The sequence below is a fragment of the Sinocyclocheilus anshuiensis genome, unplaced genomic scaffold (assembly GCF_001515605.1).
Source record: "Sinocyclocheilus anshuiensis isolate Anshui unplaced genomic scaffold, SAMN03320099.WGS_v1.1 scaffold836, whole genome shotgun sequence".
Classification (NCBI taxonomy): Eukaryota; Metazoa; Chordata; class Actinopteri; order Cypriniformes; family Cyprinidae; genus Sinocyclocheilus; species Sinocyclocheilus anshuiensis.
Genome location: NW_015551122.1, coordinates 190038 through 206233, shown reverse-complemented (window position 1 = coordinate 206233; position 16196 = coordinate 190038). Strand labels below are relative to the sequence as shown.

Sequence of the window (16196 nt, the reverse complement as noted above, 5' to 3'; positions counted from 1 at the left end):
TCACTTTTTTTATAAGAAGCCATATTTTTAGAAGCCTTTGTCATAGATAACATTCTGATCATTTAAAATGATAGGAAACCGTGAAATTACTTCAGATACTTTCATTGAACTTCTGCCTCATTTCCCCTTATCTTGAGGACCACATAAGTTAAAAAAAGAAAAAATGGCTCATCTTACCCCATTCTCCCCTATAGCTATAGTCTTAACATGCTTTGGTCCATCCTGGACTTAACCAAAGACTCTACTCGTTACTTAGCAGAATGGTAACCTCCAAAAGCTCAGACATACCTGAAATCCTTTTAAATCCCAACAAAACAACAATAAACACGAACAGATCTCCCCTTATATTAATCTTGTGCAAAAGCACATAAAATAACATTTCAACATTTACTCTCCTTACAGAGTCTGAAGCAAAGCTTGCTGGGAAGTTGAAATCTGATTCAGCTTGAGTTCTGCTTGATATAATCAGTTACCGAGCGCACATATTTTTTTCTATTAAGTGCAATTAACATTCAGTAATATTTGAGTTAAATGAACTAATTTCATGTAATACATTTGACTGTTATGTTTTACAGTGATTATAAAATTCCAATGGAGTTATTTTATTAATTTACGTGAGTTTTCAGGTCTAGAAAATCTCATATATCCATTTTTTCTGCACAGTGGGAATCCTGGTTCTTCCCACGGTTGGCAAAGTAAATGAAGGGCAAAGCAAATTAAGATTTTTTTTTTGTTGTTTTTGCTTTTTTGAATTGCTTGTTTTGCCCTATTTTAAATCATTTTAATCATCTTGAGGCCCCCTTGGAAGTTTGCTGAGGCCCTCTAGTGTACACCGCCGCCCTGATTGAGAACCACTGCTCATACTGTATATATTACAGTTCAGCTTAGTTTTACAGTTGCTTTACAGGAAAACAATCTTTCCACACACACTCTCTCTCACACACACACACACACACACACAACATAGAACTGCATTTGCAAGCTTTGACCATGAGATGGCAGTGATACAAATGGTTTAAGACCAAATATGACTATCACAATAACTGTATAATATTATAATTATTATAATATTAATAATATAACTGTCACAACATACTTAATACTTTAAGGAAAAAATCAACTCCAATCCTGGGCACCCACATTGCAGAGTGCTTTAGATGTCTCACTAATTAAAACACCTGATTCATTCTTAGTGTGTTGAATAGGGAGCCATCTGAAACATTCTGGGAGATGAGTCCCGAGGTCTGGAGTTGAGAAACATTAATCCAAAGGACAACATGAAGGACTATGAGCGCACAAGGGCGACGTTCTTTTGGAGTAATGTTTACCTGAAAGATTTCCTTGCTCTTTCTTGTTCTTCCTGTTCCAGACATCAGCATTTGCAGCAGTGTGATTAAACATTTGCTGATACATTTATCTGTTTTCACAGTAGCATTTCGTGCCATATTCCAACTCTGTTATTGTTGAAGTGTTGACAGATCAGATAACCTGACTATCAGTGCATGAACTTGCATGCATTCCATTCCAGGAAGAAAAATGAGTTTGTATTGTTTGTCTTCGAATATAATTACCCAGACTTCTTAATGGGTTTGGTTGGCATAAACAGAGATTGCATGTCTCTTGGTCTATGGTTTATTTGTGTTTACCTTTTCTTTTTGTTGCATAAGCAGCATGTGTTGCCCTGTCTTAATGCAATATTGCTCTGTGCACAGTGCAGCTCTCTAGGGTGTACTTCAGCAAAGCATTGCATCAAACAGATGACAAGCCTCTGTAAACAAAGACGCCTGGATCTATCTTGCTGGGGGGCTTCCAAGATGCACAAAACAGGCACATTTTCTTGCCTACATTCTAATTAGGCAGTCAGCAGAAGCATGTTTTAAAGCACCTGTTTTCTTTTGCACAAAATGACATCTACATAAAGAACCACTTCCCTTCAGCGTCTACTTTAAATGCAAAACAGGAGAGGGGCAATTTGTCTGTTTTCATATCAGTAGAGGTGGACGTTGTCACAGCAGTTGAGGGCCTATTCATGCTGAAATCGTCAGTCATCCATTCTGGCCAAATCTCTTTGTATATTCATAGAGCGGATGCAGCAGAGAACCAGGTTCAGCTGGGATTGTCAAACTGTTTATCTAAGAATCAGATTACAACTTTGCACACCAAGTGCCATATATCTTTGTATGGACTACTTAGTATAGTAGTTTATTGTGCTTGCAACATGTAACTATTAACTAGTAACCAGTAACCATTCTTATTTTTAGTAGTGTTTGCTCATGTGCTATTATGTTTCTAAGTGATGTGACTTACAAGTTTTGGTTGGTGGACAAAAAAGAGGTGAAAATATCCCATGTATTGACACTGAAGGGACCAACTAGAATAATACTGAGCATTGTTTTGTTTTTTTCACTCAGTCTAGTGTGCAACCACAGAAATGTGCACAAATGATGCAGAAACCTGCAGTATTTTGATGGCAAGGTTTTGAAGAGTTTTTCTTGAGAAAATGTGAAATTTGAATACTCTCACAGCAGGAATACTGCCCAACCTTTTAAACCTGTATAAATGCACCATAAGTGTATTGTTTAACCAGTTTGAACTGCTATGTGAAAAGAAAATGGTTTCTAATTTTGCTTCAAGTTTTCACATTCTGTCTTTTTGTTGACACTTTTCTTTTTCACTGGACAGAGTGCCATTTATCGTTTGCTCAGCTCACACACCCAGCACAGAAAGGCTGTAAATATCAATGTTAACCAAAAAAAAAAAAAAAAGAAAGAAAGAGGTGCAAAACGGCTGTTTCTCGCGTCCCTTACACATCCACTCACACTGCAGTTTTGACATTCAACATTCAGGTCAGTTTGGACCAGAGTCTATTACCAAGAGCATTATGGGTCCCTCAAGCAACAACCCAAGAGGACACAAACTGAACACAGTGTCTTCAGAAAAGCATTTAACTGTCTCGAAACACAGTCTGAAAGGGAAACATGGAATTACATATTTTAGTCTGATTAGGATGATGTAGCTAAAACAATGTCGTTTCCAAAGCTGTAGCTGCTTCTGATTGAATCCCTGTTTCTTTAAATACATTCACTAGTGACTTCATAATCACATGCGTGGAGTATTTATTGTAATACTAAGCGTTCTCATAAGAGTCTGGAGCGGTGATGTCAAACCACACGAGACTCCGAACTTCCTCTTTCCATGAACACTGCTGCCCAGAAGAAGTGCTACTTTTGCTCATGATGTTGCATAATGTCTAACATCTGCTCCATTATATAACATATGCGAGTACAATCTGCTAAAAAAATTAAGTGACAAAAATGTACTCTGTGGACAAGTGGAAGGGGCAAATTGTAGTTCAGACTAAAAGTATTTGGACACTTAAAGGGATAGTTCAACCTAAAAAAATTGTTATCATTTATTCACACTCATGTCAAAATTGTATGGCTTTCTTATTCTGTATACTTTTTAATGCTTGACAATGGTAAAAGTCTTCTAAATATCTTATTCATTTGTTTTACAAAAGAAGGAATATACAGGTTTGGAATGGCGTAAGAGTGAGTAAATGATGACAATTTTTAATTTTTGTGTGAAGTAACCCTTTAAATCACACTTTAAAAGCATAGATGTCATCACATTAGATTAAAAAAACAAAAACAAGAATAATATGCAACTGGTTTGATAGTTTGCCCAATGTAATGAAGTGCATATTTAAATGAGATTTTATCTTTCAAATCATTTTTAGGAACCATGTATTGCATACGCAGTAAAACAACAAACTCGAGAAGATGTGGTTTGTGACAATACCACAAACTGTGCTGGTTTTGATCGACTTCCTTTTCCATCAGCTGCAGAATGTCTAAATGCATTTCCTCTTCTCTACACACCAGGACCTTAAACTAAATCTAAATTCCTTGCAAGAGCTGCAGTTCACTAATGTTGGGAGTTTATGGTTAATTAGGTGAATCTCACAAAACCTGTCCAGGTCATATTTCACTGTGTTTAAATAAGTTCATTTACCATTACGATTTTTCATGACAATTTTCATGACAATTAAACACTTTTTGTGACATTTACCCAATTACCTATATAATTATGTAGTATTCCCTACATAAAAACTGTATTAGCAAGAAAAAACTATTTTCCATCCTAATATAAGAAAAATTAAAACAATTAAAAACAAGTAATACATGTTTAATGCAAAAACCTTTATTATTAAAAAAATCTTTACAAGGTTAAATTAATATTACACATTATGTTGAACCTGGTAGCACTGATATTTTTACATTCTTCATAAAAAAAAGTGAAAAATAGCTATTAACAATAAATCTTCATAACTTACAAGGAATTGTGCTTTTCATATAAATTTCATATAAAACATCTTCTGAGAAACTTGGTAATTCTTCCAAACCGTGAGCTTTTTTTCTTAGTGAAGGGGGGGAAATGAGGCCTTCAAGCTGTGTTTTTCTATGCGTGGAAGCTAAATGCCAGCTCTTCAGGTGCTCAGTCCTCTCTGATCACGTGTGTCCCGTCATCTCACATCTCTGTAAGACAGATAAGATTGTGACAGCTCAGGTCAAGGGAGTGAGGTATGGTGCATGTGCAGTTATGATTCATGACTGTCACTCCGCTGATAACGGAGCATGCTGGGAGTGAGCTGTGATAAACCACCGGCCTTTTGTTAGTAATTTAGCGATAGGCGTATTAACATTATCACTGTGATGGACATTTTACTTGTTTTTGTCAAGAATAATGTCATGACAGAATTCAAGTTTTGTTTGACTATCACTGAGCGCCAGTGCTGAGTGTAATGCATTACAAGTAACTTGAGTTACGTAATCAGATTACTTTTTTGAAGTAACTAGTAAAGTAACGCATTACTTTTTAAGTTACAAGAAAATATCTTTTTCAAGTAACTAAATGTAAACATGCATTTACTCATCTCACTCGCAAAAAAACAGATTCAGTATTCCTCAGAATGAATAAAAACAGTGAAATTCAAACTCAGAATATGACGCAAACCTGCTATAATTAAATGTTAAATAACGCAAATATCCTTTATGTATTTAATCCCATTTTATTAACCAGTGTCTTTGCTGCTGACCTTCGATGATCCAATTCAAGCATACTAATAAGCAAAAATTACCTTAGATAAACATAACTTTTATGTTCGTACCATTGTAATATTTGCTACTGTACAGACGTGAAATGACAATTCCTTCAGCCTGAGGCTTATTCATTTCACTTTTAGTTTGAAAGGGCTTTTACTTTTGCCAAAAATATAACATTTTATATTAAAAACAAACAAGCAAGCCCAGCCCAGATGAGAAAAAGTAATGCAAAAGTAACGTAACGCATTACTTTCCCGAAAAAAGTAACTAAGTAATGTAATTAGTTACTTTTTTTAGGGAGTAACGCAATATTGTAATGCATTAACTTTCCCCAACACACAGTGTGTGACAAAACAAGATAACTGGTGTTGATCTGTAATGCAAACTGTTTTCTGTTATATTCTCTACTAATAAATAACATCTGATTATATAGAGAGACTAAAAGTAAGTCTGTAGCTCCCTCAGATACTGAGGATTGTTACCGCCGTAGGACTATGGGAGTGCACGCTTGTGGCTGGCTGAATATTCTGCATTTATGTCCTTGCATAAGGTTTGCTTTTGGTCTTACTGTCTTTTTGATCTAGATTAATACAATATTCTCTTTGCAATGATTCTACAAATCTTATTATGCCACACCGTGCTTTCAAAAGATAGAGTTGCAACAGCTGCTTTAAATGTGACCAACCACCTGTTTATATACCTGCAAGCTCTCTATCCAGGTTTTCGATGAAGCTCTGTAGGTCACTGGTATCCCCGAGCCTGGCTGTAAAGAGCCGAGAGAGAGAGAAAAGATGTCAGTGCACTGGAATGCTTCAGACTCTGTGGAACTGCAGCTAAGTGCGTGGCATTTCCTGTGGAAGGTTCCACGCCGAAAGAAATGCGAGCCTCTGGCTTTACCAAACTGGCTTTAACAAAATCTTTATTAAAAAGGATAATGAACCAAGGTTTGATTTTGACATTGGTGGGGACAGATTTTTTTTTTTTACCATTGTTGATTTTTTTTTAGCAAAGTATTTGCTTTGTACGTTCAGATTCATTTTCAAGATTCAAGTTTTCTTTGTTTTGTTTTGTTAAGTTTTAACTTTATTAAGTTAAAAGAGGTCAACATTATCATTCAGCTGAACTGTGCACATTAAACACATTTTGCCTTTGCTCAGATCCAGCAAATAAATGCACATCCTTGAATGAGCAGCAGTTCACAGCATATTTCATATCTTTTCAGGTAATGTAAACGGTATGACCAAATTTAGGCGCGGCCAAAACTGAAATTAAAATTAATCAGAGGTATAGAAATGTATCTTCATATTTACAAAACTAAATGTACTACATTTTACGCCTTCGTAGTAAACATAATAACATGATATTAAAATAATAATACAACTAAATTAGAAGTAGTAAGATGCGCAAATATAGATCTTCACCTTATGTCTGTTCTGGTTTACCCATTGATTTTATCATGCATCCTGTAGCCAAATAAGGAGCATCAAAGCAGTACAATCCACAAACAAAGACTACAATAAGATGAGTAGAGATAGCACACAGCATTTAGAGCCATGCATGAAGCAGGGAGGAAAAGCCATCAGCTTGTTTAGTAAATGTGATGACTATCTGTTATGTTCTGTTAATACCTTTTGGGGCTGTGGTTATGCTTGGGATGTTGAGCTCCTCTTGACTGGCATTCAAGCTGTTTACCAGCGAAGCCTCGCTGCCTGAGAAGATACATTAGGATTAATGCGTGCCTCTTACATGTGAACGCAAAAGAACTACAGGGTGGCCGAGGTGCACAAGGTACTGTCTATCACAAGAATATCTTTCCTATGATCAAAGGCTAACTAATACATTCATTGTTTCTCACAATCTATTTAAGGATCAAACCAAAGACAGATAGAGATCACATAAGTGAAGCCTTTGATAGCTTATTAAAAGACAAAGCTGTCCAAAGACGTGAGCTAAATAAATCAAAGGTCATAAATCTGACCTTTTTCTTTTACGGTTAAAGCGACACTATATTAATTATAGTTAGCTATTAAAGCTATTAAAGTCTATGGTTTGTCCTCATTTAGATAAGTAAACGTGGGTAAAGAAACAAATTGCATAGCAGTGATTTATAATTGGGAAATATGAGGAAATGATCTACTAAAGGACTCAGTCTCCCACATTTCTGTATACACATTATGCATTAAACTGATTAAAGGGATTGAATATATTGAGTATAATTCATAAATGTTTGGCATTCAGTGACAACTTTTGTAAGAGTTAGAGGTGTGTGGTAGTGTACTTACAGTAGTCTGAATCGTCTCCATCAGTCAGTGCTGTGTGTCTCTTCACGTCTCTCGGCACATGTTCAGAGGCCTGGGGTGTGCTCAGCTCCTTCACAACATCATTAAACTCCTGCAGCAAGTCTCCCAGCTCCAGATCCAGCTCTAAAACAAGTCACATCCTCTATTAGCATTACAAGCCCAATACTGGAATGCATTTTAAAACTATTAATAATGACTGATGTCAACATGGTGGCTGTAAATAAATAAAAGGTATAAACTTAATCTGCTCACCTTTTACAAAGAAAACACACATCTGAAATATGGAATGTTTATCAAAGGAAAGTGTACCTGAGCAGTTTGTTGCAGACATCCTGCTGTCGGTTCTCTGTGGATAGAGCTGTGAACTGATTCTCAAGTTAGTACGATGCGCTGCATTGACTCCACCCAGCGCATAATGCGCCGACCAATCAGAACACGGCTTTGGTCTCCGTGGTTACAGCAGAGCCTGAGGCAAAATTTCCCCTGACGCCTACACATGACGTCACGTGCGGAACTAGAGAAAGAAATGTTCCGACCACGTCGGTGTAAAGGCGCAGTTATGCACCTTCAGTCATTTCCTAAATGTAATGGCTCTTAAAATGCCAGTTACATGGTTTTTTCCTTTCCCCGTATTATTTGTTCGATTATAATTAACCGGTATAATATGTCTGTCATCTTTTATGACAGTGGCTGTAAAGTTACCATTTGAAGTTACCGCAATTAATGTAGTAACAACATGTATAATGTCAACACATAATAATAACACCTGAGACTGTGGTTGCCAACTTCAGAAAAGGAGAATAAGGGACAATCGTGGTTTTTCATAGAAAAATAAGGGACATAATAAGGGATACACACATAAGCCTATTTTATATATATGTATATATATATATATATACACACACACACACACACAGAATGATATTCAAGGTTAAGAATCCGCTGAAAGTTACTTAAATGTAAATACGACTTTCCTTATTGATCACGTCTTCCCTCAGGTAAAATGCACGCTCCCTGGAATGGTTATGTTCACAAATCAAACACTTGTCAAAAAAGAACAATTAATTCTCAATTTTTTGTAAGGGGTGTTGTCATTCTTGTACTATTCACTGCCCTTTTGTAAACTTGTAAATTGGACACATATGGCATAATAGTTTTTGCGAAAATTAACCATGGTTTTACCACAAATAAAACCAAAAGAAACATGGTTACTATAGTTAAACCATGGTAACCACAAATTATGGTTTTGCTATACTGACCATAGTTTAACCATGGTATTTGTAGTAAAACTGTGGTTATACAAATGGTACTCAATAAGCCAAAATACAAGGTTACTACACTTTTACTACAATAAAACCATGGTTACTTTTCGTAAGGGTTATTAATTCATTCAATATAACATGCCATAAAAAAATACATTTGACGCTAGGGTGTGGAGTTTTGTATTGCAGAAATATAATTCAATACAAAAAAAACAAATAATACAGAACATATGATAATAATAGAGTACTAAAGCAGTGGTTCCCAACCCTGGTCCTTGAGGCACCCCAACACTGCACATTTTGCATGTCTCCTTTCTCTGACACTCCAGTTTCAGGTCTTGGAGTCTCTACTAATGAGATGATGACCTGAATCAGGTGTGTTTGATTAAGGAGACATGCAAAACGTGCAGTGTTGGGGACCACTGTACTAAAGTATGTGGCTATCTATCTATGTAAGAGTCATTTTGATAAATGTGATGTAGTATCACTGGCGTCCTCGTGATGGCGACACTGAGACATGAGTCAAATGACAAGGTGACCATAACAGCTATAATAAATATAACTGCAGTTTGGTTTATAATCCTATAGTTCCAATTCATTGTGGTTCAGAAAAGCTATAACTGAACCCTAACAACTCCGAAGAAAAGCTGTAACTATATGCTATATAATCTCTCTTGTTATGATTTAGAGTGTGTATATTATTATAAAGCATTAGAGTGCTTAGAGTTGAAAGGGAAAAATACCTCACCACGACCCATCTATCATTATAATGCAATTACTCGGAAAAACATCCCGTCAGACCTGTATTTTCCCTTTTGAATATCGTGAGTTAGTCTCGAGCTGCTCACCTGTAACACAGGTAGGTGAGGTTTCTCGCGAGCGTTTCTCATGCTCGCAGAGCTCAACATGTTCTTGAAGAATGGACAGCTCCAAACCACCACATAATGAACTGGACTATACTACATGTGAGTGATGCATCCTACATTACTTAGTATTCGTATATTTTCAGAAAGAAAATTCTTCACTTTTCTTATTTTGACTTTGAACGCCAAGTCTGTCAGGCGTTACACGGAGTTAAAGTCCACATTAGTCAGTCTGCAGTATTAAGTGTGTGTATTATTCTGCGTATCAGGTGGTGTTTAACGTGTTTCAAACTTTTTTTTTCACTTTGTGGTTTCAAATAGGCAGACAAATTAGACTGGTGTATACAAATAAAGTCTAAAAGTTTAAAGGAAAAAAAGTCTAATACCCAAAAATTGTGCTGGCACTTTCTATGAATAGGGCATAAATTGGTGTCCGATTACTAATAATATTTTTACAGCAATAAAGGCATAAATCCTACGTTTTATTTTAGCTATGCTAGATGTAATGCATTTATGATGTATTTTCCAAGCATAACTATTCAACCCTGTAGTCAATAACAAAAATTATCTAATCATGAATTAATATATTTATCAATAACCACAATCATAGATTTGCTGCCAAACCTGTTAGCAAGTTCCTTTCTAAGCGTAAATCTGCTGCCCTGTTATACTGGTGCATTTCCATTTTGTTAGGACCTTTAACCTTGGAATTTATTAATGTTTAACAGATACAATATTAAGAAATCGTGCAATTTTATATGAAATATACATGCAAATAATATAAACATGGTTGCAAAATGACAAACCTTATATAAAATGAATGCAAAAGAAATATAATATATTTAAACTGTAGAAGAATATTATCTGATTTTAAGCACCTACTTTCACTGATGCATTGTTGGGAAATGCGAAACAAATATTTAACTTTTTTAAGCATTCAAGGCCAATTTATTCATGGAAAGTGCATTTGCAAGCTTAGTTGGGATTCTATGTTGTAATGTTAAATCTCTGGCTGCTGGAACATGTAAGTCAATAATACAGCCTGTAAAACAACATACTCAACAGAAAAAAAAGACTGACTTGGTGGTTAAGGATTACACACTTAACTCCTGAGTCAGTGAGTCAGAGGAGTGGTTAAACTTTCATATGGAAAGAAGGGTGTCACTTTCTTCCAAGCAGTAAGTCTCTTCTGTTGTTTTATAGTGGGTGCTTCTCTTGGCATCTGCTGGGAAAATCCATAGCCATGCACTGCGTTTCATCACCGTGGAGGAGCAAGAAGCAGGCATTAAGATCGGAAGTCTAAGCACGAACTACTCCGCTCCATACCGGCTCCTCAATGAAAGATACGTCAGGGTGGACGAGAGCACAGGGGATCTGTTTACTAAAGAGCGCATAGACAGAGAGACCTTGTGTCCATCACATCAGGATGGAGCCTGTACTTTTTCAAACACCGCAGTCGTGAGACCTAATTTTGAAATAGTGCCGATGATAATTGTTGTGGATGATATTAATGACAACGCTCCTATCTTTGAGAGGAATGAGATTCCTCTACACATACCTGAAGATGCATCAATAGGGACTGCTTTCCCACTGGATGACCAAGCCCAGGATAAGGATACGGGCGATAATGGCTTGATACGTTACCATTTAGAAGACTCTGATGGCTTTTTTGACATCAGACAAGACGGGCATGAACTTGAGCTGGTGGTACAAAGGGAACTGGACCGGGAAACTCAGGAAAACCACTTCTTGGTTCTTGTAGCAGTAGATGGAGGTTCAGTACCACTTAGTGCTACAGCTAATCTCAATGTAACTGTAACTGATGTTGATGACAATTGCCCAGAGTTTGATGCTGACAGTCCCATCACAGCCACTGTGCCAGCGTTAGGAGTCAAGGGCACTGCGGTGGCCCAGCTTAAAGCCACAGACGAAGACCTGGGCCAAAATGCCCAGATCACATTCTCCTTCAGCCGTCAGATCTCAGACAGGGCCACAGCGCTCTTTCACTTGGATGGACACACAGGCCTGATTAGCTTAGCTGTTGACGTGCTGGTTGACAGTCCTGAGGAGCACGCGTTGAAAGTCTTTGCGAATAGCCCACTTTGCCCCCCTGCGCAAACTCAGGTAACCGTACACATTCAGCCAGTGACGAGCCAAGAGCCGTCAATAAAGATCAGGTTTGTCGCCGAGCATAAAAACCAAGTGATCGTGTTACAAGAAAACGAGCCCCCCACCGTCTTAGCCCTCTTGGAGTTGGAAGACACCTCTACTGCCAAAGGTACTCTGTCCTTAGATAAAAACAGAATGCCGTTTTCTTTGAAGCCGCAAGCAAGCAGCTATTTGCTATCAACATCAAAACCCCTCGATTTTGAGATGTGCGGCGAGTATGATGTTACAGTGATTATTTCTGATCCTCATGGCACACGCCTACACAGAAGGGAAGTGATCAAAGTGCTGGTTGAAGATGTGAATGATAACGCCCCAAAGTTTGAACAAACACGCTATGAAAAGGACATCAAGGAGAACAACGAGCCTGGAGTGTTTCTGCTAAAAGTCCAGGCTAGCGACGCAGACAGCCAGCAGTTTGGCAAAGTAAGGTACAGGCTTACAAATGGAGGACCTTTCAGAATTGACGAAGAGACAGGTGTGATTTCAGCAGCAGAGTCTTTGGATAGAGAACAGCAGGAGAAATACGACCTGACTGTTCTGGCCCGGGATGGCGGCGAGCCGTCTCTGGAGGGCTTAGCTATTGTGTCCATAAACATACTGGATGTGAATGACAATCCACCGGTCTTTCCAACCCCACATTTCTATTTCTTTGTGATTGAGAGCATTCCACAACTTTCCCAAGTTGGGAAAGTCACAGTAAGCGACGCTGATGAAGGAGAGAACGGCCGGATAGCGGATGTGCATATTTTAAACGATGAAGTCCCTTTTGCCATAGACCTGGCGCAGGGGTCGCTCCGCAGTACTGGTGAAGTCGACCGTGAGAAGCAAGACCGCTATGAGCTTCTGGTTGTAGCTGTAGATGGCGGCAGTCCAGTCCTTTCCGCTACAGCAAGAATGACCATTTTTATTGAGGATGTCAATGATAATCAACCCCAGGTCCTTCTTCCTAGCAGCAACCTCTCCTGTCTGACCATATCCCCGGCTACTCGAGCAGGAAGCATGATAACAAAGATTTACGCCATAGATGAGGACTCAGGAATGAATTCGGACATCACTTACCAAATGATTGCATCCAAACCGGCTCTCCACAGCCCTTTCCAGATTGACCAGCACTCGGGAAACATCACCCTAGTCCAGCATCTACGCGGCGAGGACTACGGCATGCACCACCTCTTCATAGTCGTTCGCGACAGAGGAAAGCCAGACCCGCTGCAGACCACCGTGTGGGTCAACCTGCTGGTCAACGAGACTTTGGAAAAATGTCACGTGAAAGCCATTCCGGATTACTCACCACCACGACTGCCTCCTCCGATGCCTGTTCAAGACTGCAGATGTCAATCAAATGCCTGGCTTATTTTTTATTGTGGCCTGTGTCTGATGGTCATCTCAGTCTGTGTTCTCCTGGCGGCTGTAGTGGTGTTTATGAAGCGCAAAAACACAAAAAGGAAAGCAGAAAAAAGGAATGTATGGGAAACTGGAAATCTCTGTGAACTGAAACCTTTAAATTAAAGCCAAGGCTCTGCAGATATACCAGTAAAATGTGTATGTGTAAATATTACAACGTTTTTTGTTAACCTGCAAATAGTATTCTTTGGCCAGTACTTTTGGTTAGTATTATAATAGTAATATAATGTAATAGTATTAGTTTGGCCTAATGTGCAAGATACCTGCTTCCTTTTCCTAAGATTATGTGTTTTCATCTAAAATGAAATAAACTCTTAAGATTTTAAAGAATAATATTTAAAGAGATTAATGCAATGTATGTTTAATTCTCTGTCAGAAGTGAGGAGACATTCATTGAAATGGAAGGAAAATATTTATACAGGTGCAGACTTGCAGAAAGATAAATGCACTTGTTTGAGTTGTTCTCATGTTTTTCCTCTAGTGTGCTGTTGTGTTGGTTTTACAAGCTTTTATGGACTAGTCATGCTGTAGTCTGATGCACGCAGCCTACAATCAGTACCATCATCTAGATCAGGGGTAACCAACGTCAGTCCTGGAGAGCCACAGTTCTGCAGTTTTGCTCCAACCGTGATAAAAACACACCTAGCTTTCTAGTAACCCTTAAAAATTTATTTTTCTTGTTCAGGAGTATTTGATTGGGGTTGGAGCTGAAGCCTGCAGGACTGTGGCTCTCCAGGACCCCTAATCTAGATTAATCACGAAACAATGTAACAGTCTTTTTCTTATCAGAATAAGAAAATGCTAGTATATCTTCAAAAAAGAAAATGTCTTTTTACAAAGCAGTTGAAATAATGATGATGTTAATGTAACACATAACGTGGGATTATAAAGACGCATTACCATTGAGACACATCGAGATACTCTTGAAGGTTACCCTTACAAAAAAAATACTAATATAATCTCTACTCTAGTCTCTATAGAGTTCCACTCATTAGAAATCATAGTGTGGGGGGGTGATTGGCACCCAGATCGGACCAAAAGTCCACTTTATCATCAGCGATTTAAGGGGCAGGGGCTTAATTTAATATATTGATTGTTAATATATAAGGAACTATATTTTTTTTGCAAAGGGTATGACTTCCAAAGTATAAAACGGCTACATTTCCAATCAATCACTTTTTTCTTTTTCCTTTTTTTTCCTGTGAATATTATGTTTCACTAAAAAAATATGTTGACTTTAAGGTCAAATAAACTCTAATGCCTTTTTTTGTAACTAATGGTTAAGTACAATCAAGGAATGGTTTCCATGGTGACTAAGGGTGTATAGAGTTTAAAAACTTTTTGATAGCTTGTGCTGTGAGATCCAGAGACCAGTGCTAAAAATCAGACAGATGGGAGACATCACACGTCTCATACCACCAAGTTTCCTGTCATCCAATAGTCTCTTTCTCACCACATTCAGGGAGTTCAGAGACTCATTGAAGTTGTGCACAAGGAATGTGGAAACTTTAAATGATTATCTGATGAATTCAGGTGATCTGGACAAGAATGTGGATGAAAGAAAACTCCACTTCAGTGCCTGTGCTGGCCCACCGTACCGATTTCAGCTGAGGAGGACCCCCTCTGCCCTGTTTGTATGCTCTGGCACCGACACAACCATCACAAGAAGCTGTTTTCTTGTAGCAGACATGATAGGGGTTTTGTAAATGACACAAAAGATAAAGCATGTTTAGGCAGGTCTGCTGAGCGCAGGTGGAATGGGAATGCACTTCCTGAATAGCAAACAAAAAAGATATTAATCTTGTGAGAAAACACTGTCATGAAGTTGACTGGCATATGTTTCCACATCCAGGTTACAAAGATGCTTCACAGATGGTTCTCAAAAGGCATCGATATTCATTCCTGCTCATCTACCTGAAATGCTTCTGTTTTTGATCCTTTTACTACGGTGGCCGAGAAGTGCTTGGAATAAAAAATACGGGGTGTCTATTTACATTTAGTTAAAAGTGGCTGTAAATCATCAGCTCCAGTGGCGCAGATGGATAAGCAGATGGATACCCGATACTTTATTTTCAACTTTTTGATTATTTCCTTAATTTTTATTGAAAATAAATGCCTTTACGATGTGATACGAGATTTGAAAAGGGAGGGAAAAAAGTTCGGCAAAAGACGTGCTCGAACCCGGGTCGATCGCGTCAAAAAGCCAATGACTAGCGCTTATCCATCTGCACCACTGGAGCTAATGATTTACAGCCACTTTTAACTAAATGTAAATATACACTCCGTATTTTTTATTCCATAGTAAGGGCAATTCATACAATACATTTAAACTGAGCTACTTTAATACCATCTCCGAACTTTCTACCACGACTCTGCTGTTCTTCGGCTGGTTCTTCCTGTATATGTTGATTGACAGATGTCTCGTCCAGTCAGCGGTGAGTAATCCCAAACCAATGGCACTGTCTCAAACTATACCTACCTCTTCCGGTTTGTCTGATTTGTCGTTGTGTTTTCTGGCTTTTTATAATGTTTTCTGAATTGTTGTTGTGTTTTCTGAATTGTTATTTTGTTTTTTATACTTGCATTTGCGTTTGTAATTTGTTATTTTGTTTTCAGAATTGTGATTTGTTTTGCACTTCTCGGCCACTGTATTTTACAGCCTTTTATGAAAGATAAACACTGAATAGTGCGTTAAATCATTTGTATTGTTTGTACATTTTTGATCTGTCCAGTAATTAGTAAAAGTTCAAATAAGTCCCAAGACTTTATTTTCCAAAATCATAAAGAGTTACACATACTTAAACAGTTAATAAAAACAGAGTCATCACTTATTTTATGTTATAAATCTGAGTAAATACAAAGATTTTATTGTGTATTCTACATGAAGTATTGCGGTGGAACCAGTGCATGGTATCAGATGATAATACCATGTATGATACTGTACTGAATGAATACCGTTTAGCCTACTATGAATATTGTATATTTTAAGTATTTACTTGGTACTGAAAGATACTTACAAAATACTTTGGTCCAAAAAAAAGGTGTGTGTGTGTGTGTATATATATATATATATATATATATATATATATATAT

General features: G+C 37.7%; 2 protein-coding genes across 3 annotated transcripts; one reads left to right on the top strand and one right to left on the bottom strand.

Annotated features, from left to right (window-relative positions):
* Nucleotides 1-4366: 4366 nt before the first annotated feature.
* On the bottom strand, nt 4367-12834 carry LOC107663106 (regulator of cell cycle RGCC-like). Of its 2 annotated transcripts, none has more exons than XM_016453262.1 (5): nt 12759-12834; nt 7388-7528; nt 6734-6814; nt 5806-5868; nt 4367-4538 (listed from the first exon to the last, which is right to left on the bottom strand). In XM_016453262.1, exons 1-5 carry the CDS (start codon nt 12769-12771, stop codon nt 4531-4533), a joined length of 306 nt encoding a protein of 101 aa, XP_016308748.1. In that variant the 5' UTR covers nt 12772-12834; the 3' UTR covers nt 4367-4530. The 2 variants fall into 2 exon arrangements, with proteins under 2 accessions (XP_016308748.1, XP_016308747.1); XM_016453261.1 differs by lacking the exon at nt 12759-12834 and adding an exon at nt 7715-7775.
* Nucleotides 9542-13269, top strand: LOC107663103 (protocadherin-20-like). Its single transcript, XM_016453257.1, has 2 exons — nt 9542-9632; nt 10734-13269. The coding sequence occupies exons 1-2, from the start codon at nt 9612-9614 to the stop codon at nt 13206-13208; spliced, it is 2496 nt and encodes an 831-aa protein (XP_016308743.1). The 5' UTR covers nt 9542-9611; the 3' UTR covers nt 13209-13269.
* Nucleotides 13270-16196: the final 2927 nt, after the last annotated feature.